Below are 27,399 nucleotides of genomic sequence, written 5' to 3'. Positions count from 1 at the left end.
ATTGAGAGTGACAGTAAAAAGCAAGAAAGCCAGAGGTTCATGGTGGAAGGATAATTAAAAACAGGGACATTTAATGTCAACTGATAACAACAGTAACATTTTCACTGTGTAATAATAATAATAAAACCACTCGAACTTACTCCCAAAATTTCACTTGAAATCTATGACCCACAATGTCCTTGATTTCATGCTTGCACAGGTAACTCTTAAGTAATGGGGGTGTATTCCAATTTGGAGCTGCTCAGAGAGATGAGAAAATACCAGCCACAGGAGTTAGGGGAGAAGGCAGGAAGCCGAGCAGATGCAGGAAGTGAGAGTTGCAAATGGCTAGAAGAAATTCAGGCTCTTAAGACTGGAGAAACTGGAAGGCAGAGAGGAGGAAGGCTGAGCCATCTCCCACTGGAGGCAGAGTGGGGCCTTAAGTCATTGCTATTTAGGGAAATTAATTTTGCATCAAAGGTGACAATAATAAGGATGACATGGATACATTTCTAAGATGTCAAAAAATTTAAGGAACAATATGAAACAATTTAAATGAATTGACAAAGTCCAAAGCATGCACAAGGTACTGGGAAATGTACCATATATACCTGGAAATATATACGAAGGAAATCATAGCCTTAGATTATATTATTCAATGAATTAATTTGAAGGGTATGATAATATTCACTGGAGAAGGGAATGGCAAACCACTTCAGTATACTTGCCTTGAACAAGTATCAAAAGGCAAAATAATAGGATATTGAATGAGGAATTCCCCAGGTCGGTAGGTGCCCAGTATGCTGATGCTGGGAGGGATTGGGGGTGGGAGGAGACGGGGACGACAGAGAATGAGATGGCTGGATGGCATCACCAACTCGATGGACATGAGTCTGAGTGAACTCCGGGAGTTGGTGATGGACAGGGAGGCCTGGCGTGCTGTGATTCATGGGGTCGCAAAGAGTCAGACATGACTGAGCAATTGAACTGAACTGAACTGATGATAATATTATTGTGGTTGAGGCAGGATTGTCTAATTCATGTGTATCCTAATTCTTAGGATACACATGCTTTAGTATTTAGGAGTGAAGAGTCATGATGTTTGCAATTTATTTTCAGTTGAATTCAGGAAAAAAAAAGAGAAAGCAAATGCAGCAAAATGTATAGGAGTGTTTAAGGTATTTTTCTTTTATGTGACTGAAGAGTTTGAAAATTAAAAAGATAAGTTGGGAAAGAGGGGTAAAATTAAGATGATTATAGATGTTTTATTTACTTATTGAAAATCACCAGAATAAAGTAAGAAATGCAATTCATGTATTCAGAAGCATTTATCAAATGTCTGAGGGATATAAAGAGCTAAATGTATAACTATTGCATCAGACATTCTGCAGATTGCATGTAATGAACTTGTGTTCTGGCGTGGTCATTTCCTTTCTCATCCTGTTATCTTTCTATGCTGCCCCAATAACAAGGTACTTTAGTAATTAAAAGGAGCTGCCCAGGGCTCTTACCGTGAAGACAAAGCTGTGGCCGTGAAAGTGAACTGTGTGCAGACCAGACTCATCCCCTATGCCAATCAGATACCAATTCACTTCACTCCCCACGTGAAATACCAGGCCTTGGTTATTTGCAAACATTCTTCCGTTAATTGCTGTAGGGGGAGAAGGGGACACAGTTTGTTATATTTGACAAGGATTTGAAATAATGTTTTTAAAAAAACACCTTATAGAAAGCACCATGATGTTTTCAGAGACCATGAGGGTTTTCAAGCTAGCTTAAGGACACTGTTAAACATGACCAAGCCACCCTTTCATGGGTGTGTCTGATGCTGGAGAGTTTTTCTTTGCCCGAGGAAATGAGGCACTGACTTTAACATAATTGGGTTGTTCTAGAATAATTCACAACTAAGGATACTTAAGTTGGTGGATACTTGAATAGGTCTATAAATTTAAAGCATACTTGAAATTATCTCAGTAGGCTTAGAACATTAGCAGTGTGATCCCATTTCCTTCATGACCTGTCATGAGTATGACTGGAATGGCCGTTTGTTGTTTAGTCACTAAGTTGTCTTGTCTGACTCTTTGCGACCCTGTGGACTGTAGCCCGCCAGGCTCCTCTGTCCATGGGATTCTCCAGGCAAGAATACTGGAGTGGGTTGACATTTTCTTCTCTAAGAATGGCCATTTGCCTGAGGTCTTATCTTGCTCCCTCTTTAATCCTCACCAGATATAGCTTCCAATGGGTAACAGGAAGAAAATATTAAGATAAAAAACTATATATCCTGCTTTTTCCTTTTCTATTTTGTGTCTGTCTCTGGAAATACATGGAATATATTATTACAGGGACATATATAATTAATTCAGGAAGTCCTTTCTTTGGGCTTCCCAGGTGGCTCAGTGGTAAAAGAATCCTCCTTCCAGTGCAGAAAACACAAGAGACATGGGTTCCATCCCTGGGTCAAGAAGATCCCCTGGAAGAGGAAACGGCAACCCACTTAAGAAGTCTTGCCTGGGAAAGTCCATGGAGAGAAGAGCCTGGTGGGCTATAGTCCATGGGGTCACAAAGAGTCAGACACGACTGAGCACACAGGCACACACATATCATATGTAATTTATCTGTGGAGGTTGGGCTCTAATGCTTTAGGCTCATGGAGGGAAGTAATAGGAAAAAACTAGAGACACTGAGACACTGCTTTAGATCAGTGCTTCTCAAACTTCAGTGTGTGCATGGCTGGGAATCTTGTTAAAATGCAGATTGTGATCCACTGGGTGTGTGAAGGCTGAAATACTGCATTTCTAACAAACTCTGAAGGGATGCCACTACCACTGGTTCACAGACCACACTTGGAGCACAAGTGCCAGAATTGTTCCGAAAACACACATCTATTTCTATTGTTCTCTAGCTCAGTGCTCTTGAAACCTTCAGCATAGTGGTTCTCAACAGGATTTTCTCCTCCAAGGGAGGCAGTGTCTGGAGATATTTTTTTAGTTCTCTCAACTTGAGGAGAAGGGCTACTGGCATCTAGGGGGTTGGGAGTATGGCTCCTGCTAAACATCCTACAGTGCACAGGATAGTTCCCCGATGAGGAGTTATCCAACCAAAAATGTCAATAGCGTCAAGTTTGAGAAACCCTGGTTTAGATCAAGTGTAAATTCTTAACAGGGTATTCACTCCCCACACTGCTGGCTTTTCCTTTCCAGGTGCTCTGTGACCTAGCTTACCTTCTTCCATCCACCTGGAAGGTCATTCCCGTCATTTTCTGCTAGAGAGGCTCCTGCTGCTGCTGCTAAGTCACTTCAGTCGTGTCTGCCTCTGTACAACCCCATAGATGGCAGCCCACCAGGCTCTGCTGTCCCTGGGATTCTCCAGGCAAGAACACTGGCGTGGGTTGCTATTTCCTTCTCCAATGTGTGAAAGTGAAAAGTGAAAGTGAAGTCACTCAGTTGTGTCCGACCCTAGCAACCCCACGGACTGCAGCCTACCAGGCTCCTCCATCCATGGGATTTTCTAGGCAAGAGAACTGGAGTGGCTTGCCATTGCCTTCTCCGAAGAGAGGCTCCTCAGTTCAGTTCAGTTCAGTCGCTCAGTCGTGTCCGACTCTCCGCGACCCCATGAATCACAGCACGCCAGGCCTCCCTGTCCATCACCAACTCCCGGAGTACACTCAAACCCATGTCCACAGAATCGGTGATGCCATCCAGCCATCTCATTCTCCGTCGTCCCCTTCTCCTCCCGCCCCCAACCTTTCCCAGCATCAGAGTCTTTTCCAGTGAGTCAACTCGTCTCATGAGGTGGCCAAAGTATTGGAGTTTCAGCTTTAGCATCAGTCCCTCCAATGAACATCCAGGATTGATCTCCTTTAGAATGGACTGGTTGGATCTCCTTGCAGTATAAGGGACTCTCAAGAGTCTTCTCCAACACCACAGTTCAAAAGCATCGATTCTTCGGCGATCAGCTTTCTTCACAGTCCAACTCTCACATCCATACATGACCACGGGAAAAACCATTGCCTTGACTAGACGGACCTTGGTCGGCAAAGTAATGTCTCTGCTTTTCAATATACTATCAAGGTTGGTCATAACTTTCCTTCCAAGGAGCAAGCGTCTTTTAATTTCATGGCTGCAATCAGCATCTGCAGTGATTTTGGAGCCCAAAAAAACAAAGTCTGACACTGTTTCCACTGTTTTTCCATCTATTTCCCATGAAGTGATGGGACCAGATGCCATGATCTTTGTTTTCTGAATGTTGAGCTTCAAGCCAACCTTTTCACTCTCCTCTTTCACTTTCATCAAGAGGCTTTTGAGTTCCTCTTCACTTTCTGCCATAAGGGTAGTGTCATCTGCATATCTGAGGTTATTGATATTTCTCCCAGCAATCTTGATTCCAGCTTGTGCTTCTTCCAGCCCAGCGTTCCTCATGATGTACTCTGCATATAAGTTAAATAAGCAAGGTGACAATATACAACCTTGACGTACACCTTTTCCTATTTGGAACCAGTCTGTTGTTCCATGACTGGTTCTAACTGTTGCTTCCTGACCTGCATACAGGTTTCTCAAGAGGCAGGTCAGGTGGTCTGGGATTCCCATCTCTTTCAGAATGTTCCACAGTTTATTGTGATCCACACAGTCAAAGGCTTTGGCATAGTCAATGAAGCAGAAATAGATGTTTTTCTGAAACTCTCTTGCTTTCTCCATGATCCAGCGGATGTTGGCAATTCGATCTCTGGTGCCTCTGCCTTTTCTAAAACCTGCTTGAACATCTGGGAGTTCACGGTTTACATACTGCTGAAGCCTGGCTTGGAAAACAAGACCAGGAGCTGACTGTGGCTCAGATCATGAACTCCTTATTGCGAAGTTCAGACTTAAATTGAAGAAAGTAGGGAAAACCACTAGACCATTCAGATATGACCTCAATCAAATCCCTTATGATTGTGCAGTGGAAGTGAGAAATAGATTTAAGGGACTAGATCTGATTGATAGAGTGCCTGATGAACTCTGGACGGAGGTTCGTGACATTGTACAGGAGACAGGGACCAAGACCATCCCCATGGAAAAGAAATGCAAAAGAGCGAAATGGCTGTCTGAGGAGGCCTTACAAATAGCTGTAAAAAGAAGAGAGGCGAAAAGCAAAGGAGAAAAGGAAAGATATAAGCATCTGAATGCAGAGTTCCAAAGAATAGCAAGGAGAGATAAGAAAGCCTTCCTCAGTGATCAATGCAAAGAAATAGAGGAAAACAACAGAATAGGAAAAACAAGAGACCTCTTCAAGAAAATTAGAGATTCCAAGGGAACTTTTCATGCAAAGATGGGCGCGATAAAGGACAGAAATGGTATGGACCTAACAGAAGCAGAAGATATTAAGAAGAGGTGGCAGGAATACACAGAAGAACTGTACAAAAAAGATCTTCACGACCACGATAGTCACGATAACGTGATCACTGACCTAGAGCCAGACATCTTGGAATGTGAAGTCAAGTGGGCCTTAGAAAGCATCACTAGGAACAAAGCTAGTGGAGGTGATGGAATTCCAGTTGAGCTATTTCAAGTCTTGAAAGATGATGCTGTGAAAGTGCTGCACTCAATATGCCAGCAGATTTGGAAAACTCAGCAGTGGCCACAGGACTGGAAGAGAGGCTCCTAGGCATCTTTAAATACTCAAAGTTCTCCTCACTGTCATGAAACCTTTCTTGACCTCCCAAATAAGAATTTAAAACACAGCACTATTTATAATCCTGTCACAGCATCCCTTTGAGTCAGCCTTTTACTGTGGCAACACACTGAACAACTTGAGAGATGATCCACCTTATGGCTTTTGTATCTCCTCAAGGCCTTGGACAGTGCTTAGAGTGTGTAGTCAGACCTTCAAGAAATGTTAGCTGATAGCCTCAGTTTTACATTGTCCTCAGTTGGACAGGGAGGCCTGGCATGCTGTGATTCATGGGGTCGCAAACAGTCAGACACGACTGAGTGACTGAACTGAACTGAACTGAACAGGACTCCAGGGACATTAGAATTCACCATGCTGCTAGGACAGTGGTCTACAGCCTGAGGGCCAACTCCAGCTCGTTCACTGTCCTTTTCTCTACAGCTCATGAGCAAAGATTGGTTTTCAAACTTCTAAACAGTTGGAACAAAATCAAAAAAATAATATTTCCTGATGCGAAAATTGTGTGAAATTCTATTTCCAGTGCAGTTTTACTGACTTGAAGCCACTTACATTTGCGTGTAAGCAGAAGGAAATGGCAACCCACTCCACTGTTCTCGCCTGGAGAATTCCAGAGACGGGAGAGCCTGGTGGGCTGCCGTCTATGGGGTCGCACAGAGTCGGACACGACTGAAGCATCTTAGCAGCAGCAGCAGAACTCGCTTACATCTGAGTGTTTTTGTGTCACAAGGGTTGAGTAGAAGGGTTCAAGGCAGAAACCCTATGGTCTACAAGTCTAAACTCTTTACTATCCAGTCCCTGATGGAAAAAGTTTGCTGGCCTATGTGATCGGCACCCCAGCTCTATAGATTGTGCTTTTTAGACTGTGCTGAGAGTGACGGATGCAAACCTTTATCTGTTCCCTTTGGGTAGAACCCCCTGTGGGCGCCAGTCAGTGAGTTAGTGAGTGGACATTACCATGCATTTTGTTGCTATGTTTAAAAGTAGTATCATTCCTGTTTACTTGGTTTGGTTCTTGAGCATAGGTATTGATGTTTTCTTCAATGTACCAGGATTCATTCTCATCAAAAGTCATGAAGAAAAGAACACGGTGAACTATGTTTTCTTTGGTGTCTTTTCGACATACAATCAAAGGACCTACCAGTCCGCTATTAAGATCCTGGAGAGACAAAGCAAGATGATGAACTGTGTCCACAACTAAAAATCTCCCCCAGACAAGGAAAAGAATGAGAACAAGTTTCAGTTTGAGTGAGGTTAGATCCTGAGTTTTGAATGATTAGGATTCTAACTCTGAGCATAAGGAACAATATTTGACTTGCTAAATTCTCTTCCTTGTTTCTTTTTTTTCAAATCAGCATTTCCACAAATAACTTGCTAAATTCTTGATTAGAAAAAAAAAAAAAAAGATCATCTCACTCATTAGAGTTGAGGTCTAAAGTGAACAACAAACTCCTGAAAGGGATTTTAGATACATTCCTGAGTGGATTTAGCTTTATCTCCGAAATTTTAATTAAAAAACAGAACTTTGGTTTTAATTAGAACTCCCTTGCGTTGGAGTTGGTTGACAGACTTGACTAAAGGTCTTGGATCCTCCCCCATTCATGATACATTTGTTCCTACAGACACTTTCAGTTGGGATCCCTGGTTTGTTTGTGTTTATTTTTTTTGGGGGTTGAATGTCTGTGTCTGCTCTTGACTTTGGTGGAGAGTAGGCCAAAAATAACTAAAAGGCCAAAAAAGGAGCTCTTTTTGTTTTTTAATACAAATGAACTGGACCTTGAGAGTTTTTAAAAGATAAATACTGTGTATCCATTAATTTGTAACTAACTACAGAATTTTAAAACTTCATCCTTCAATTTCTGGAAACTAAATCTTATTCAATGAAACAAAGAAGAGGGTATTATCATATAATTATACATATATATATACGTGTGTGTATCCCATATATATATATTCCATACATATATATATGTACTTCAATCCACAGTAACATGTTGGAAAATATCCTAAATCTAAGTAATCATAATGTAATAATTTATTTTGCTCTTGAAAAATGCAAACTTGTGTAGAATTAAAAACTAAGCAGTATTTAGAAAGTTTACATAAAACTGAGATTTTATTTTAAAGAAAAATAAAACCTTTCTTTCATCATAATTTCTAAGAGGAGATAGTATAAAAACCGGAATTTGAAGTTTACCTTAACCATGTCCACGGTCGAATAGTAAAACCAAGGTATGCACTCAAAGTCATTTGAGGTAGGACCAGATCTTTCAGGAACCTGCCAAACGTATGTTCGGATCTCTCCTGAAATAGGTAAATGCAATTCTGTTTAAACAGAATCTTTTAAATCACATTTCTTTATGGAAAACCAGAAAATGAACAAACCCTAAAGCTATACAGATATTAAATAGCATAGTCCTCATTTTCACTCCGGGTCCACAGCTTCTTGCTTTGTGATCTTAGTCAACGTGTTTACATGTTTTAGACTTCTGTTTCTTCATGCTCAATCAGGAAGATCCCCTGGAGGAGGGCATGCAACCGACTCCAGTGTTCTTGCCTAGATGATCCCATGGACAGAGGAGCTTGGAAGGCTACAGTCCATGGGGTCACAAAGAGTTGAACATGACTAAGCGACTAACGCTTTTACTTCACTTTGCTTTTCCTCATGCACATAAAATGGGAATTTAGGGATTAGACAAGATGGTGCAAAGGAAGCCCTTGGTGTTACATTATCTGACCCACAGGGCAAGGTTGATGTCACTGTCAATGTTGGTTGTTACGTTCTCAGCATTACAGGATCAAAACTTTATAATGGGGGCTTCTCTGATGACTCGGCAGTAAAGAATTTGCCTGCCAATTCAGGGAACATGGGTTCAATCCCTGGTCTAGGAAGATCCCACGTGCCAAAGGCCACAAATACTGAGCCAGTGCTCTAGAGCTCTAGAGCAACAAGAGAAACCACCGCAATAAGCCCGTGCACCGCACCTAGAGAGTAGCCCCTGTTCACTGAAACTAGAGAAAGCCCAGCACAGCCAAAAATAAATAAATAAATCTTAAAAAAAAAAACCTTTATAGTGATTCTGCCTTTGAAAAATATCAATTGTTAAATCTAATTCATTTGTTCAACAAATACTTATTGTAGTGAAGATAACTCAGTCTTTGAAATGTGACAGAATTGTTTTGAATCACAGCTCTGAACCTTCCAATCTGAGGATCACATGCACCTCCTTCCCCTCCCCACCCCCAAGGCTGTTTGCATTAAACTGAATCTTTACTCCTGCAGGAAAGTTCTTTTGGTCCCCACCCTCACCCCTTGCTGTATCATTCTACATCTCTCTCTTCCAGAGGTGTTCCCAAGCACCTGTGACACAGTCTTCCTTCTCCACTAACCAACCCCATCCTCAGCCTCCCCAGTTCCAAATCTTAGTACTAGCCCTCTCCTTCCAGCACACTGCACAGGTCCAGGGACACAGCAGGTACTCAGAAGTGTTCGTGAAATGCATGTAATGTGATCCTTTCCTGGCTAATCAGAAAGAAGTGCTGACTTGCAAACTCCCTTGGCAGAAGATTCATCTTGGTGCCATGGTAGGACTGTCTGCTTTTAAAATAAAAAGGGAATGTTCCACCTATCATCAAAGTCTGTCTTCAGTCTTTCTGACCCACAAATCTTTTTCTTTTCTCCTGAATTTGTCTCTTTCCTTGATATCCTTGATTCCCAGAACTACTTATTTTGACAGGCATCTTTAGAGGACATTCTGCTGCTGCTGCTGCTAAGTTGCTTCAGTCGTGTCTGACTCTGTGCGACCCCATAGACGGCAGCCCACCAGGCTCCCCTGTCCCTGGGATTCTCCAGGCAAGAATACTGGAGTGAGTTGCCATTTCCTTCTCCAAGGGGACATTCTGGATGCCCTTTTATAGCCCCCTTGAAAAATACTCCACCAGGTGTCAACAGCCATGTCCCCCATGCCTGCATCCAATGACTGGGCAGGGACACAAAGGTGCCAGTTCTCTTACCCCAACTCAGGAGAGCTGAGGGCTACCCAATCTTTGAAATTTCTCAGAGTTGTGGCTGTGACTTCTGTTGAGGTTGCATCTCTGTTAAACCATATTTCCCTGTCCAATTTTGCTTCTTTCTTTTTTTATTCCCCCGAAGTTGTTTATCCCAAGACCACTGTCTGCACACAAATCTTCATTTTGGGGTCTGCCTCCTTGGCATTTATATTAAAAAGTATTCATTTCCTTTGAGTTTAGAATGCTGAGTGGCATGCTGTACAGGGTGATGTCATGATGATTAGCACATGAGGTTTCTCCCTTTTTCTTAGCTGCTCAACTCTTGCCTCCTCCCTCACACACTGCATCTTGTACTCAACTCCTACTTTTGCACTTGAGTTGGAGACATTGAACACAGCATAAATACCTGACAGCTGGACAGGTAAGGAGGTGGGAGAGCTGCACACAAATTGTATACACATGGTGCCCTATCCTGGAAGCAAACTTAATTTGCAAAAGGAACTTCTCTCTCAAACTTGTTCTTCAGGCCCTTCTTGCTATTGTTCAATTGCTAAGTCAGGTCCAACTCTTTGTGACCCCATGAACTGCAGCACACCAGGCTTCCCTGTCCTTCACCATCTCCCAGAATTTGCTCAAACTCATGTCCAGCGAGTCAGTGTTGTCATCCAACCGTCTCATCTTCTGTCGCCCCCTTCTCCTTATTAGTCCACTAATGTCTCTCACCTGGAACTATGCCCCTATTTAAGAAAGAACATTAGCCCCACAGTCTTGATAAAAGCTTTGGGGCTTTACTTTTCCCCAAAGCAGTTACTTGGCTGTGTTTGTTTATTTTCAGTGGGATAGTTTGTTTTCACTCCAGGAGTGGAATATCCTTCCATCTCTTTGTACTGTCTTCAAATTTGTTTCTCAGCGTCTTACACTTTTCTGAGTGCAGGTCTTCTACCTCTTTTGGTTGGTTTGTTCTTAGGTAGTTTATTCTTTTTGATGTGATTGTGAATGGGATTAATTTCTTTATTCATTAATTTCTTTTTCTGATATCTTAGTGTATAGAAATCCAATAAATTTCTATACCTTAATTTTGTATCCTTCAACTTTATCAGATTCATTGATGAGCCCAAGGAGTTTTTTGGTGGTGGCTTTAGGATTTTCATGTACAGTATCATGTCATCTGCAAACAGTAAGGGTTTCACTTCTTCTTTTCCAGTTTTGGATTCCTTTTATTTCTTTTTCTAGTTTTATTGCTGTGACTAGGACTTTGAATACTATGTTGAATAAAACTGGTGAGAGTGGGCATCCTTGTCCTGCTTCTGATCATAGAGGAAACACTTTCAGCTTTTCACTGTTGAGTATGATGTTAGCTGTGGGCTTGTCATATATGGCCTTTATTATGTTGAGGTATGTTCCCTCTGAACTCACTTTGTTGAGAGTTTTTATCATAAATAGTTGTTTAATTTTTCAAAAGCTTTTTCTGCATCTATTGAGATGATCATATCCTTTTAGTCTTCAATTTGTTGATGATTTGTTGATGTGATGTATCACATTGATTGACTTGTGGATATTGAACTATCCCAGGTGGCGGTTCGGTTCAGTTCGGTTCAGTTCAGTTCAGTTCAGTCGCTCAGTCGTGTCCGACTCTCCGCGACCCCATGAATCACAGCATGCCAGGCCGCCCTGTCCATCACCAACTCCCGGAGTTCACTCAAACTCATGTCCACAGAGTCGGTGATGCCATCCAGCCATCTCATTCTCGGCCATCCCCTTCTCCTCCCGCCCCCAACCTTTCCCAGCATCAGAGTCTTTTCCAGTGAGTCAACTCGTCACATGAGGTGGCCAAAGTATTGGAGTTTCAGCTTTAGCATCAGTCCTTCCAATGAACACCCAGGATTGATCTCCTTTAGAATGGACTGGTTGGATCTCCTTGCAGTCCAAGGGACTCTCAAGAGTATTCTCCAACACCATAGTTCAAAAGCATCCATTCTTTGGCGATCAGCTTTCTTCACAGTCCAACTCTCACATCCATATATGGTAGTGGTAAAGAACCCACCTGCCAATGTAGGAGACATAAGAGATGCAGGTTTCATCCCTGGGTCAGGAAGATCCTTTGGAGATGGAAATGGCAACCCACTCCAGCATTCTTGCCTGGAGAATCCCATGGATGGAAGAGGCTGGCAGGCTACGGTCCATGGGGTCTCAAAGTGTTGGACACAACTGAAGTGACTTAGCACGCATCCCTGGGATCAATTCATTTTAGTCACTCAGTCGTGTCCAACTCTTTGCGAACCCATGAGTCACAGCACACCAGGTCTCCCTGTCCATCACCAACTCCAGGAGTTCACTCAAACTCATGTCCATCGAGTCGATGATGCCATCCAGCCATCTCATTCTCTGTCGTCCCCGTCTCCTCCCACCCCCAATCCCTTCCAGCATCAGAGTCTTTTCCAGTGAGTCAACTTGTCACATGAGGTGGCCAAAGTATTGGAGTTTCAGCTTTAGCATCAGTCCTTCCAATGAACACCCAGGATCGATCTCCTTTAGAATGGACTGGTTGGATCTCCTTGCAGTCCAAGGGACTCTCAAGAGTCTTCTCCAGCACCACAGTTCAAAAGCATCCATTCTTCGGCGATCAGCTTTCTTCACAGTCCAACTCTCACATCCATACATGACCACTGAAAAAACCATAGCCTTGACTAGACGGACCTTGGTTGGCAAAGTAATGTCTCTGCTTTTTAATATGCTATCTAGGTTGGTCGTAACTTTCCTTCCAAGGAGTAAGTGTCTTTTAATTTCATGGCTGCAATCAGCATCTGCAGTGATTTTGGAACCCAAAAAAATAAAGTCTGACACTGTTTCCACTGTTTCCCCATCTATTTGCCATGAAGTGATGGGACCAGATGCCATGATCTTAGTTTTCTGAATGTTGAGCTTCAAGCCAACCTTTTCACTCTCCTCTTTCACTTTCATCAAGAGGCTTTTTAGTTCCTCTTCACTTTCTGCCAAAAGGGTGGTGTCATCTGCATATCTGAGGTTATTGATAAATCCCACTTAATCATGGTATATGATCCTTTTATTGTATCATTGGATTTAGTTTGCTAGTATTTTGTTGAGGATTTTTGTATCTGTGTTTATCAGTGACATTGGCCTGTAATTTTCTTTTTTTGTGGTATCTTTGTTTGGTCTTGGTATCAGTGTGATGCTGGCCTCACAGAATAAGTTTGGAAGCATTCTTTCATCTGCAGTTTTTTGAAAGAGTTTGAGAAGGATAGGTGTTAACTCTTTTCTAAAAGTTAGGTAGAATTCACCCATGAAGCCATCTCTGCTGGACTGTGTTGTTGTTTTTTCAACTGATTCAGTTTCATTTAATGCTTTCAATTTTTCTTCCTGATTCAATCTCAGAAGACTGCATATTTCTAGGAATTTATCTATTTATTCTAGGATGTCCATTTTATTAGCATATAATTGTTTGTAGTAACCTCTTATGATAATTTGTATTGCTGTGGTGTCAGTTGTAAGTTGTTTCATTTTTTATTTTATTTACACTCTCTCTCTTTTTTCTTGATGAATCTGACTAAACATTGATCAATTTTGTTATCTTTTTGAAGAGCTAACTCTTAGCTTCATTGATCTTTTCTATTGCTCTTAAAATCTCTATTTCATTTATCTCTGCTCTGATCTTAATGTTTCCTTTTCTTCTACTAACTTTGATTTTGTTTGTAAGTTGGAACAACCCATTATGGAAAACAGTATGAAGGTTCCTCAAAAAACTAAAAATAGAACTACTATATGATCCAGCAATTCCACTTATGGATATACATCCAAAGAAAATGAAAACACTAATTTGAAAAGATGCATGGACCCCAACGTTCATAGCAGCATCATTTATAATAGCCAAGATATGGAAGCAACCTAAGTGTCCTTCAACAGATGAACAGATGAAGGAGATGAATATATATATATATTCATACAATAGAATACTACTCAGCCATTACAAAGAATGAAATTTTGCCATTTGCAACTACACAGATGGACCTGGAGGGTATTATGTTTAATGGAATGTCAACTAGAGAAAGACAAATACTATACTATCACATATATGTAGAATCTAAAAATAAAACACTAGTGAATATAACAAAAAAGAAAGTCATAGAGGACAAACTCATTACCACTGGGGAGAGAAAAGTGGGGAAAGGCAAGACAGAAGCAGGGGATTCAGAGGTACAAACCACTATGTATAAAATAAATAAACTATAAGGATATATTGTGCAGCACAGGGAATAAAGCCAATATTTTATAATAAATGGAGTATAATTTATAAAAATTTTGAATCACTATGTTGTACACCTGAAACTAGTATAATATTGTAAATCAGTTGCTGCTGCTGCTGCTGCTGAGTCACTTCAGTCGTGTCCGACTCTGTGTGACCCCATTGACGGAAGCCCACCATGCTCCCCCGTCCCTGGGATTCTCCAGGCAAGAACACTGGAGTGGGTTGCCATTTCCTTCTCCAATGTGTGAAAGGGAAAAGTGAAAGTGAAGTCGCTAAGTCATATCTGACTTGTAGTGACCCCATGGACTGCAGCCTACCAGGCTCCTCCGTCCATGGGATTTTCTAGGCAAGAGTACTGGAGTGGCTTGCCATTGCCTTCTCTGGTAAATCAGTTACTATACCTCAATAAAGAAAAAGGCATGGCATATAGCAGGTATTTCACAAAAGAAAGAAACAAACAAAAAAAGGGGAAAAAAAGAGCAGACATTATCCTCACAGTCCTGCACAAAAGCTTTGGGACTTTTCTTTCTCCCAAAGCAGGTACCTGGCTGTGTTGTAACAACAGTGGGGTTGTCTGTTTTCACTCCATGAGCATGAATAGAATATGGTCTTGAGGCTTTATTTTTAAAGACAACATAGATTTTCTCACCAGGGCTGAGAAATATTATAGGACCTAGGAAATACAAAAAGAAAAATGGATGAATAGTTATTTATTTTAAATTATGAGTCATCTGCCCCCTTAAGTATATACACAGTGACTTATTTTATTCCTTAACATGCAGCCAAATGAAACACAAACACATTTAACAAATGGACCATTGCTGGTTTATGACACATGGTTTTTGCCTGGAAAATTGAAATAATCTAGAATTTTTATAAGCTCCAGTTCTAGAAAACTTACTTCAATGAGCATTAGTTAATGCCTATGAAAATATTCAATTTAGAAATGGAACATTTTCTTTCTTGACCAGCCTCGCCATTTAAACCTTTTATTCTTTCCCCCTTTACCCTAGGGGAAGATTGGGAGAAACTGCAAGGTGTTTTCATTGACCCAGGGCTATTATCTCTCACAAATTGACCCTTTGTTTTACTCTCTTTTTTATCCCATGCTAATCCCATGGATGGAGGAGCCTGGTAGGCTGCAGTCCATGGAGTCGCTAAGGGTCAGACACGACTGAGCGACTTCACTTTCAATTTTCCCTTTCACACATTGGAGAAGGAAATGGCAACCCACTCCAGTGTTCTTGCCTGGAGAATCCCAGGGACGGGGGAGCCTGGTGGGCTTCCGTCTATGGGGTCACACAGAGTCGGACACGACTGAAGTGACTTAGCAGCAGCAGCAAGAGCTGGAGGTATATAATTTATTATAAAACTTCTTTCTATTTGAAGGCAGATAGAATTTGTGGCTCTAAAAATTCTGAAACAGAGATGGTTTTGAGATGAACTAAAGCTTCCCTGATGGCTCAGTAGTAAAGAATCCACCTGCCAGTGAAGGAGATGCAGATTTGATCCCTGGATTGGGATGATCCCCTGGAGGGGGAAATGGCAACCCACTACAGTATTCATGCCTGGGAAATCTCATGGACAGAGGAGCCTGGGGGGCCACAGTCCATGGGGTTGCCAAGAGTCTGACACCAGTTAGTGACTAAACAACAACAATAAAGCAGATAGAACTCTCCTTAAACGCGTGCTATAACTATTTAATATCAGAACCCCAAAGAGACCAGTTAGATACTAGATACTAATGAAGTAAACCACCTCTTTGCCTCCCATGGCAATTCTCCCATCTCAAACACTTTGCTTGCTTTTCCTTTTCTAAAAAGTGGGTTTGTTTTTTTTTTTTGGTGTGTGTGTGTAAATCAAGGAATCTAGAGGGTCATATTGTGTTATTTATCTTAGTGCATTTGGCCAGGATCCTAGAGAAAACAAATATAATACTGTTACTTTTTTTGAAGGGTCCATTCAAAAGCACCGGAAACTGAATACCACAGACCTCCCTCCAGGGGTTGCAAAGCTCAAGAGGCCAATGTGGAGCCAAGAAAAGTAAAAATTTCTCCTTGTCAGCATGCACACCCATCTTCTCAGGGTGCCATGCCAGAATATGGCCTCAAATAGACACACAGATATCATGACAGAAATAATATCTGGGTGTATGGATATGCCTTGTAACCTCTGGAAATACTATGCAATGTATGGACATGCCATTTGACATAACAAATGAATACCTTGTGTGACCTATGAAATGCTGTGTGACTTAGAGAAATGTTACATGTGGGTGCCTGGGAGGCACTTACAAGTTTTTTAGCTGATCTGTCAAAGGTGGAGGTATGGGCTATATTTTTCTCACTCTTAGACAGAAGATGAAATTAAATCTTGAGCAATTAACTGTTTAAACACTTAAATTTAAACAAGGAAGGCCCCCTTCTAACTATATGAGGGTTTGGGGGATTTGTTTTAATTTCAAAGAAATTTTCTTTAAATGTTATTTCTAAGGTCCCTCCCAGAATCTTGGGATTCTCTGTGCAAGAAGCCAGATAATCTGAAACTAACCATATTCATTGTCTATGATATCTTTGTTTTCCATTTAAAAATATTTGAATCAGTTTTCTTTTCCCAATAAAAGTGTCTACCAGCAAACAAATTAAAGTTAGAATTTTAGTCACTTTTCTCCATTGAGGTAGAAATTGACAATATCCTTATGGAGACAACAATTTCCAGTGGTTGAAGACAAGATGACAAACCCCAAACCAATCTTCTAGTGTATCAATACCTAGTATGTCCAGATGTATTTCATCTTCATTTCGTACTGTTTGATTTGTGAATGTGATGTCATCATATTGGCGGTATACGACCTTCTTGTATTTGGACCCAAGATATGTCTCAACTCTATCCAAGTATATGTTTGTTTCGCTTTGAGAAAATAAAAACAAAAAATCACAAAGTTAATTAATTTAACCATTAAATTAAACAAATTCTCATATGGAAGAACTTATTGGAATAATGCAATTTATTAATATCTAGTCCATCTAGTCAAGGCTATGGTTTTTCCAGTGGTCATGCATGTATGGATGTAAGAGTTGGACTGTGAAGAAAGCTGATCGCCAAAGAATTGATGCTTTTGGACTGTGGTGTTGGAGAAGACTCTTGAGAGTCCCTTGGACTGCAAGGAGATCCAACCAGTCCATTCTAAAGGAGATCAGTCCTGGGTGTTCATTGGAAGGACTGATGCTAAAGCTGAAACTCCAATACTTTGGCCACCTCATGCAACAAGTTGACTCACTGGAAAAGACTGATTCTGGGAGGGATTGAGGGCAGGAGGAGAAGGTGACAACAGAGGATGAGATGGCTGGATGGCGTCACCGACTCGATGGACATGAGTTTGAGTGAACTCCTGGAGTTGGTGATGGACAGGGAGGCCTGGCGAGCTGTGATTCATGGGGTCACAAAGAGTCGGACATGACTGAGCGACTGAACTGAACTGAACTGAGAGTCTATTTTACCTTAGAAATTCATTTCATTAAAAAAATATATATATTTATTTTGGTAAGATTGTTGAATATTCATCCTGTACCTTAAAACGTGTTTTTAGGATGAAATTCAGTTTTGATCAAATGAATAAACAGTAAGAGAGAAAAATCAGAGAAAGATATCAAATTTTACACAAAAATAAAAATTAGTGTCTTCAATTTGAGGTTCAAAGAAGAATAGCAATAGCCGGAAAAAAAAGACAAAAAAATTCTGACTGATTCCAAATGTTAAATGTAGCTGAAATTATACTTATTATACCTTAAAGTGGTGAGATTGGATGGTAAAACACATAAGGAAGTGAGAAGACAAGAAATGAAAAGAGAGACAAACAGAAACAGCAAAGAAGAATTAAGTTATGTTAATATTTGGAAAGATTAGAAGTATTTATAACTGAAGACATCACACACACATTTTGAAGTTATTTGTAATTAAATGTGTCCTGAACTACACATGCCACACACATACCACACACAAATAAATACACACACCACAAACACACACATACACACGAGACTGAAAGGAAAGGGTGGAGGACTACAGAATAAATGCTGCCCAATTAGAGATGGAAGTCACGGCCATACTTCTGTCCTTGGAGATGATGCAGTTCTCTCTCCCACTCCCTGCTAGGAGAATAGTCCCACACAATTTCCTCAGCTGCGATATAAATAACCTTCGCCTCCTGGTACTGTGTTTGATCGGGGTTTGGCTGTGAACACTCCCTCACTTGGTATTTATGTTTCATGCCTCCAGCATAGTGCTCTGAGGTTATACAAACCACATCAAAAATGCCTAGAGGGGAATAAGAAAAGAATACTTAAGGCATTGCATTCAGATTTCATTTCTCTAAGTCATCTATAAGCTATAAATCCCCCAGAGAAATACTATAAGATAGTTCATTCATTCTTTCACTAGTTTGACAAGCATTTATTGAGTATCTTTATGCCAGGCATATTTCTGAGCACTTGGGAAACATTAACGAATAAAATAGATAAACATTCTTGCCCTTGGGGTTTATATTGCAGGGTGTTGTAGAGACAGACAACTAACCTAGTAAGTAAAGTTGATGTGGGTTGGAAGGTGATAAGTGCTATGGATTAAGGAAAATGTGACAGTGTAAGGAGTATTGAGAATTCTGGATGAAAGTGTGGAGAGAGAGGGCAATAAACAATATTTTATAGGATGATCAGGGTAGGTCTTTATGGGTGAGTGACATTTGGGCAAAGATTCACAAGAGGTAGATGGTGGATCCAGAGGAAGGGCAATCCAGCAAGAGGAAATAGATAGCAAAATTCCCTGCCTGAGGGTCTGCTTGGTGTGTTTGAGGGCCATCTAAGAAGCCGGGGGGTCTGGAGTAGAGTGAGCAAGGTTGAGGGTACTAGGAGACAGGATTGGTGGGAATGAAGGACAAAGTCACATAGGCCCTTGTGGGCCACTGAACAGTCTGTAGCTTTAACTCTGAGTCTGTGAGTGACATAGGAACATTCTGGCAGTTGTGCTGAGAATAGACTAGAGTGGGCAAGGGAGGAAGGAAGGAGACTTGTCAGAAGGCTATTACAGTAACCCACAAGGGGTGACGATGGTTGGAGCAGAGAGGCAGTGTGGAGGCACTGAAAGGAAATCAGAATAATATTACTAATAAGAACCCAAACAATGACCACAATGGAAACAAATCACCTCAACAGCAACAGTGACAAACTCCAGCATGGGTCAGGCCAGAAAATTTCCCTTAAATTCCAGCTGTCTTTTATTTTGGTAATTTTATGCCCTTCATGTTCTGACTTTGTTTCTAATAATATTGATATCACCTTCATCAACACTAGCATTCTCTTTCAATTCTGTACATATTTCTGTGGTTATTGTTACTTTTTGAGACACTACCATTTGTTTACTGTGGCGGATACTGTTTAGGAAAGAGGAAAAAAAGCAGACTACTTTTTTTTTTTAAGACCAGGGAAACATCTACAGGGGAAAGGAGAGGAAGAAGTGGGAGGGGAATGGGTGATAGCTTGCCACTAGGGGAGTGAGTACAGCAGAGAAGAGAAAGTGGTGAAGAAAGACCTTTCTTTTTTTCTTGTGATTACTTCTTTTTGGATGATCTTTTAAAAATGTTATTTTAAAAATATACAAGTAACTCCTGCAGCTCAATTCCAGAAAAATAAACGACCCAATCAAAAAATGAGCTAAAGAACTAAACAGACATTTCTCCAAAGAAGACATACAGATGGCTAACAAACACATGAAAAGATGCTCAACATCCCTCATAATCAGAGAAATGCAAATTAAAACCACAATGAGACACCATTTCATGCCAGTCAAAATGGCTGCTATCCAAAAGTCTACAAGCAATAAATGCTGGAGAGGGTGTGGAGAAAAGGGAACCCTCTTACACTGTTGGTGGGAATGCAAACTAGTACAGCCACTGTGGAGAACAGTGTGGAGATTCCTTAAAAAACTAGAAATAGAACTGCCATATGACCCAGCAACCCCACTCCTGGGCATACACACCGAGGAAACCAGAATTGAAAGAGACACATGTACCCCAATGTTTATCGCAGCACTGTTTATAATAGCCAGGACATGGAAGCAACCTAGATGTCCATCCGCAGACGAATGGATAAGAAAGCTGTGGTACATTTACACAATGGAGTACTACTCAGCGATTAAAAAGAATACATTTGAATTAGTTCTAATGAGGTGAAGGAAACTGGAGCCTATTATACAAAGCGAAGTAAGCCAGAAACAAAAACACCAATACAGCATATTAACACATATATATGGAATATAGCAAGAGGATAACGATAACCCTGTATACGAGACAACAGGAGAGACTTGGATGTGTGGAGCAGTCTTTTGGACTCTGTGGGAGAGGGCAAGGGTGGGATAATTTGGGAGAATGGATTGAAACATGTATATTATCATATGTGAAACGAATCTGACGTGGTTGGAGGCTCCCGACCTCAACACTCTGTGGATTTAAGAGGCTGTTCCTTCCGGAAGTGGATAAATTAGCCTAGGATAGAACCTGCACGCTGAATTTACTAATTAAGAAATGAGAAACCAGAACTATAAAGGTGGCATAGAAACCAAGAAACTATTCTTAAGTAATCTTTTAAAACTTTGAACAGAGTTACAGATTTTGCCATTTGTTATAAACTGGTATATGCAATTTAACCAGAACCATGAGAAAGTTGGTATTGTGTGAATTCTGAGGCACTTTCGACATGTTGTAGGAGTGATGTGACTTTCTTGAGTTTTACACATTCATAAGTGAATGGTCTGTACCTCGTGCCTTTGTTGGTTTTCTGTGAGCTGTAGTTTCTGGGAAGTGAGCAGCTCTCATTCCTGTAACTCTTGTGACCCAGTCATTCGTGTGCCTCCTTCATGAGGATCCAGTGCGGCTGTGGTGCTGTTATCCCTCTGATAGGAACTCTAACTGTGTAAAGCCCCAAAGGTCTGTTACTTATTTTTATTTTATATTGTACTATATTTTATTTACAGTGTTGTGTTTGTTTCAGGTGTATAGCAAAGTGATACAGTCATATATATATATATATATATATATATATGAATTAACAAAAGCAGTTCCCGTCTTTTGATGGGGAGCTTGTGGTTTATAATATAAATGACATTCTTTTGAGAGAGGGATAACTTAGGTATGGCATTGGGTATTTTTTCTTTTTGCAGCTTGAGGCAGTTGTAAAATAACTTAATGTAGCTTTTTGCAACTGTGTATTCTATAGTATTTTTTTCATTTGGTGAAATTTTAACTGTTAATGTTTATGGCATTGTGCTTTGTACCACTTATTAAATAAAAATTTAAAAAAATAAATAAAAATATTATTTATTATTTTTTAAAGTGTAGTTTATTTGCAATGTTTCTGGCATACAACAAAGTGATTCAGTAATATGTATATATATTCATATATATATATTTCAGAATCTTTTCCATTATAGGTTATTACAAGATATTGCACATAGTTCCCTGTGCTGAAAGTAGGTCCTTTTTGTTTTATCTATTTTATACATAGTACTGTATATTTATCCCCCTTTCCTCTTTGATAAACATAAGTTGGTTTTCTATGTCTATGAGTCTACTTCTATTTTGTAAAGAAGTTCACTTGTATCATTTTTTTAGATTCCATGTATAAGTGATATCACATGATATTTGTCTTTCTCTGTCCGACTTACTTGACTTAGTATAATGAAGTCCATCATTGTTGCTGCAAATGGCAATATTTCTTTTTTTAAAAAATGGCTGAGTAATCTTCTGATTACTCATAATCACCAGCATTGTTTGTTTGGAAAGCAGAATAAAAATTTTTGAAATATATAGTCAGATGAATTTGTGATATCACAAAGAGTTAAGATACAAATCCATGGTATTTACAGAGTAATTTGTTTATTGTAGGGCTTCCCGCATAGCTCAGTTGATAAAGAATCAGCCTGCAGTGCAGGAGACCCCAGTTCGATTCCTGGTTCGGGAAGATACACTGGAGAAGGGATAGGCTACCCACTCCAATATTCTTGGGCTTCCCTTGTGGCTCAGCTGGTAAAAAATCCACCTGCAATGCAGGAGACCTGGGTTCGATCCCTGGGTTGGGAAGAGCCCCTGCAGAAGGGAAAGGCCTAGAGAATTCCATGGACTGTATAGTATAGTCCATGGGGTCGCAAAGAGTCAGACATGACTGACAACTTTTACTTGTTTATTGTATAGCCAGTATTCAACTGGTGTGAGTACTGAGTTTTTTTTGCTTGTTTATTTTATTTTTTGTTATGGTATATCTGCAGGATGATTAAGTCTAACATATACCAGACCCTTTACTACAGTGCATCTATCTCATATGATTGTGTTTATTGCTTTTTATGGATTGTAAATTATTACAATGCCTATTTTATAAATGAGGGTATTAGATTCAGAGGAGAGGGGAGGCTCCTCTGATTCCCTTAACAATTTTCTGGTACAAGGTGCCGTTAAAAAACTGCCAGAAGTAGTCAACCTCACTGAAGTAAAAACATTTCCCAAGGGAACAAAACTAGCAAGGAGAGGGATAAGAGAGGAAGGCGAAAAAGAGAAGGGTAAGGTTGATGAAGGAGGAAGGCCTGGGAAACAAATGGACAGAAGAGTAAGAAATGCAGCAGATAATAGAATGAAAGCAAATTAAAATGCTTCAGAGCATCTTCATTGCTTTTGAAAAGCATGGGTTGATTTAGAGCCTGATACCTGGGAAGAGAAAAATGGAAAGGGCTGAGAGGATTTTTGTGTAGAGGAAAATGATATACTAACACTCCTATAAATTAAATGGAGCAGGGCAAAAGTATTTTTAAACATTATTTGGATAACTTCCTTTTTTCTTGTACAAGCAATATTCAGTGCGTATGAAGACATTGCTTTTTCATAGCCTGGGCATATTTCAGGCTGATGGAGAAGATCCACAACTTACCTGTGGAATCAAGTGTCATAAGAAGTGTTTGGGAGATATGGGGATTCACAACTACGGTGTCATCCCTTGATCCTAAGGAAGTGAAGGTATTTCCTGAAAAATATATCCCATGTAAGTCTTGACTTGATCCCACACTAAGAACATGCCATGAAACATTGTCTCCTAAGCACATGTCTAGTCCAGGCAGATTTCCATACATGTATCCATTTATCGCTGCAAGACATGACAAAGAAAAGATTGTTTAATTTATTGGTACTTAACATCTCTTGGAACTCAACCAAGGACTACTCATTAAGCAGTTCACTCATGTAAGCTATCAGGATTACCCAAGCCAACTCCTTCTTTTTCAGTTCAGTTTAGTTCAGTCGCTCAGTCATGTCCGACTCTTTGCGACCCCATGAATCACAGCACGCCAGGCCTCCCTGTCCATCACCAACTCCCGGAGTTCATTAGATTTGATGAAACTAAGGTCAGAGAGACTTGTTCAGTGTCATGAAGCTAATGAATGAAACTGTTGAGACCAGAGTCCAAGTCTCCAGATTCTAGACCATTCTTTTTTCCCACCACACTTAAAAGTCTTCAGAAATCAACCAACCAACTCAAAAAACACCCCACATATCCACTCCATTACTTTGGCAATAGAGAAATATGTGACTTTCTGTATCATATTTAGCAACAGCTAAAATAATGTATTGTACCAAAAAGGCACTGGTAAATACCTAGTAGGCACTATTTTTATTGAGGAATTATATTTAAAGAAAACATGAAACATATTAGCCAACCATTGAGGAGAAAATATGTTTCTCTTAAAAAAATCTGTAATTCTTTAAGCCTAGTGAAATTAAACTGCTTAATACATTTATCTTTTAAGTTAACTGTTCTCTTACAATACATCTTGTTAGACTCTTGGAAGTTTGGATCCTCTTTATCCACATTTTCAGGCTCTGTGGTAAATATCCTGATATTTTTATCTAAGAGATGACTTCGATTTTCATCAAATATTGTGGCAAGTAGGTAAAATTCTTTGTCTATTCCTTTCTGTGGATGAGAATAGAAAAAATAAACAGACACAAAATATGCATAGTACATATTCAAAATCTAGTCAAATGGTTGGCCCTCGTAAAGGATTTCCCATGCAATGGGATTTGTATGTTCCTGGAAAAACTGATCAGTTAACTTCCCCACTTATGGACTTTTTACACAAATGTATGAATCCCAATGAATAGATTTATCACAGAACTAAGAAGTTGGGAGAAATCTCTACCACTGTTTTCATGTAAAGCTCTTACTCTAGGGACCCCCTATATCTTAACTCCATAAATCTAAACACTATAATCACAGATGTTTGTAGTGGTTTCTCTTGGAAGCTTTGTAAAAAGTAAATTAAATAAAATGTTTTCAATTCTAGAAAGTCTGTATTTTAGGGTTTATGAAGAAATATATGTATATATTTATATTTTTGGATAAAGTAGAAAAATTATATGTACTATAAAAATTATGAGGCTATATGATTTTCATTATATAGATGACTATAAATATATAGCTATGTTTTAAAATAAAATATACATTCAATTTTATATATTCACACTGGGGATTTATAAGTCTTTTTGTTGTTGTTCTTCAGTTGCTAAATTGTGTCTGACTCTCTTGTGACCCCACAGATTGTTGCCCACCAGGCTGCTCTGTCTATAGAATTTCCCAGGCAGAAAAACTGGAGTGGGTTGCTATTTCCTTCTCCAGGGGATCTTCCCAATCCAGGGGTCAAACCTGTGTCTGGAACATGCCCAGAGTTCACTGGGCACGAGAAAACACAGGTCTGAAGCTGAGGAGAGTAAAACTGTGAGACCCTGGCACCCAGAAGTTGAAGGTGCCCACTGCACACTGCCTTTCCCCTGAAGATCTGTTTCAGGCAACCTCTCACCAAGGCATACCCGGACATAGGTCCCATCACTTAACCTGTTTGCCATCCTCTCCAAGACTTCCATTTCTGCACACGAGAAGAGGCCCTATAAGGCCGCTGTTGATGTCTGTTTTAAAATCTACCGAGGAGAAGTATGACCAGGTCAGGCAGTTGGGATCTGTGGAAGTGGGTCCCACATCTCTTGGAACTTCCCACGTATAAACGAAAGTTGTACCAGGACTTACAAACGAGGAGGGCGACGGGGTACCTAGTAAGAAAGAAACATTTGTGAAATAGGACCCACGACCCAAAGCACCCTAGTCTAGCCTGTGAGACCTCTGAGATCAAGAACTGTGTCCTGCTTACACTGTGGTACCTTGGGTGACAGCTGAACAGGGCCAAAAAGCCCTCTGCCACCGTAAGTACACAGATCTGTGATGATGTGAAAAGTAGGCTGCCCAAGGATTTTAGGAGGAGTCTGATTTTTTTGCTGACACTGTATTGCTGTCTGCCTTGCTTGCGCCGTTGAGCTGTGGTACTTGCCTCTTCCCGGTGTTCTGTAGAAGGAGCCCTCATTGTTCTTGTTGTAAAGCAATCCATGGGGATGAATGCTGAGCGGCAGGGAAGCATTGTTATAGAAAGTGACCTGGATGATCTGCCCCACTTCTGCCTTAATGACAGGGCCTGGAAACCAACAGAGTTAGGAGTTGTCCTTGGTGTTCATAAAGATCATTGTCAGGTTGTGTTACTTGGGTGAGGTTCTTCTAGGAACAAATTAAAGGGATGATGCCATGAACCAGAAATGTGTCCAATGAAAAGAAGTCTAGGTGATTCAGTATCTTAGAAACTCACGTGGATTTGCAGGGACAAAAGAAGTGTAGTTTCAAATTGGGTGAATCCCACCAGACTCCTCTGTCCATGGGACTCTCCAGGCAAGAATATGGGAGTAGGTTGCCATTTCTTTCTCCAGAGGATCTTACCAGCCCAGGGTTTGATACTGGTCTCCTGCATTGTAGGCAGGCTCATTACCATTTGAACCACCAGAGAATCCCAAAAACTGTGAGTTGGTGAATACTCTTTTGATGGCACAGAATATGTATAAGTTGTGTTTATAACCCCACAAGCTATGAAATAATTTTACCAAGGAGTCCGAGGTGTGCTGCTTTTGCCTTCTGGGTTTGGAAGGAAGCATCTGTGTATTCAAAGTAAACTATTTTTTTGTAAGTTCCTCCGATTCTGGTTGGGCCTTCTTCAAAATAGATGTGGGATTCACTGTGCAGAGAAAATAGAAACAGAGAACTTTTAAATTTACAATGACCACGTGAAAAGAAAGCAAGAACCTACATGCATCTGTTTTAAGATACTTGTAATCTATTTGTGGAAAACTCAGCAGTGGCCACAGGACAGGCAAAGGTGTTTTTGTTCCAATCTCAAAAAGGGACAATGCCAAAGAATGTTCAAACTACCATACAATTGCACTCGTTCCACATTCTAGCAAGGTTATGCTCAAAATCCTTCAAGCTAGGTTTCAGCAGTACCTGAATTGAGAACTTCCAGATGTACAAGCTGGGGTTTGAAGAGGCAGAGGAACCAGAGATCAAATTGCCAACATTAGTTGGATAATAGAGAAAGCAAGAGAATTCCATAAAAAAAACATGTGCTTCATTGACTACTGTAATGCCTTTGACTGTGTGGATAACAACAAACTGGAAAATTCTTAAAGAGATGTGAGTACTAGACATCTTACTTGGCTCTTGAGAAACCTGTAGGCATGTCAAGAAACAACGGTTAGAACCATACAGGGAACAACTGACAGGTTCAAAATTGGGAAAGAAGTACATCAAGGCTGTATATTGTCACCCTTATTTAACTTCTATGCAGAATACATCATGTGAAATGCCAGGCTGGATGAATCACAAGCTGGTATCAAGATTGCTAGAAGAAATATCAACAACCTCAGATATGTAGATGATACCATTCTAATGGCAGAAAGTGAAGAGGAACTAAAGAGCCCCTTGACGAGTGTGAAAGAGGAGAGTGAAAAAGCCGGCTTAAAACTCAACATTCAAAAACTAAGATCATGGCATCACTTCATGGCAAATAAAGGGGAAAAAATGGAAGCAGTGACAGATTTTCTTTTATTGGGCTCCCAAATCATCACGGACAGCGACTGCAGCCATGAAATTAAAAGATGCTTGCTCCTTGGAAAGAAAGCTATGACACACCTAGACAGCATATTAAAAAGCGAAGACATTGCTTTGTTGACAAAGGTCCATATAGTCAAAGCTATGGTTTTTCCAGTAGTCATATATGGGTGTGAGAGTTGGACTAAAGAAGGCTGAGCACAAAAGAATTGACGCTTTCGAATCATGGTGCTTGAAAGACTTTTTAGAGCTTTGTGGCTCAGCTGGTAAAGAATCTGCCTGCAATGTGGGAGACATGGGTTCGATCCCTGGGTTGGTAAGATCCTTTGGAGAAGGGAAAGGCTATTCACTTCAGTATTCTGGCCTGGAGAATTCCATGGACTACAGTCCATGGGGTCGCAAAAAGTCGGATATGACTGAGTGACTTCTACTTTCACTTTTGGACTGCAAGGAGATCAAACCCTTCAG

General features: G+C 40.4%; 1 protein-coding gene across 1 annotated transcript in view; it reads right to left on the bottom strand.

Moving 5' to 3' along the window:
- LOC129546747 (ceruloplasmin) overlaps window positions 1-27,399 on the bottom strand; it is a 48,695-nt gene that overhangs the window by 3,884 nt on the left and 17,412 nt on the right. The window contains exons 7-17 of the mRNA XM_055412026.2: window positions 25,929-26,059; window positions 25,331-25,471; window positions 24,844-25,055; window positions 23,775-23,925; window positions 22,888-23,100; window positions 18,028-18,235; window positions 16,689-16,828; window positions 14,463-14,591; window positions 7,841-7,947; window positions 6,601-6,802; window positions 1,491-1,630 (exon numbers count right to left, since the gene is read on the bottom strand). Of these exons, the coding sequence (XP_055268001.2) occupies window positions 1,491-1,630; window positions 6,601-6,802; window positions 7,841-7,947; window positions 14,463-14,591; window positions 16,689-16,828; window positions 18,028-18,235; window positions 22,888-23,100; window positions 23,775-23,925; window positions 24,844-25,055; window positions 25,331-25,471; window positions 25,929-26,059 (1,774 nt within the window). The remainder of the gene's footprint in view (window positions 1-1,490; window positions 1,631-6,600; window positions 6,803-7,840; window positions 7,948-14,462; window positions 14,592-16,688; window positions 16,829-18,027; window positions 18,236-22,887; window positions 23,101-23,774; window positions 23,926-24,843; window positions 25,056-25,330; window positions 25,472-25,928; window positions 26,060-27,399) is intronic.

The sequence above is a fragment of the Moschus berezovskii genome, chromosome 1 (genome assembly GCF_049115385.1).
Source record: "Moschus berezovskii isolate FMDL1 chromosome 1, NW_MosBer_1.0, whole genome shotgun sequence".
In the NCBI taxonomy this organism is placed as follows: domain Eukaryota; kingdom Metazoa; phylum Chordata; class Mammalia; order Artiodactyla; family Moschidae; genus Moschus; species Moschus berezovskii.
The sequence above is the reverse complement of the archived record's forward strand: the minus strand, read 5'-3'. Positions and strand labels throughout refer to the sequence as shown.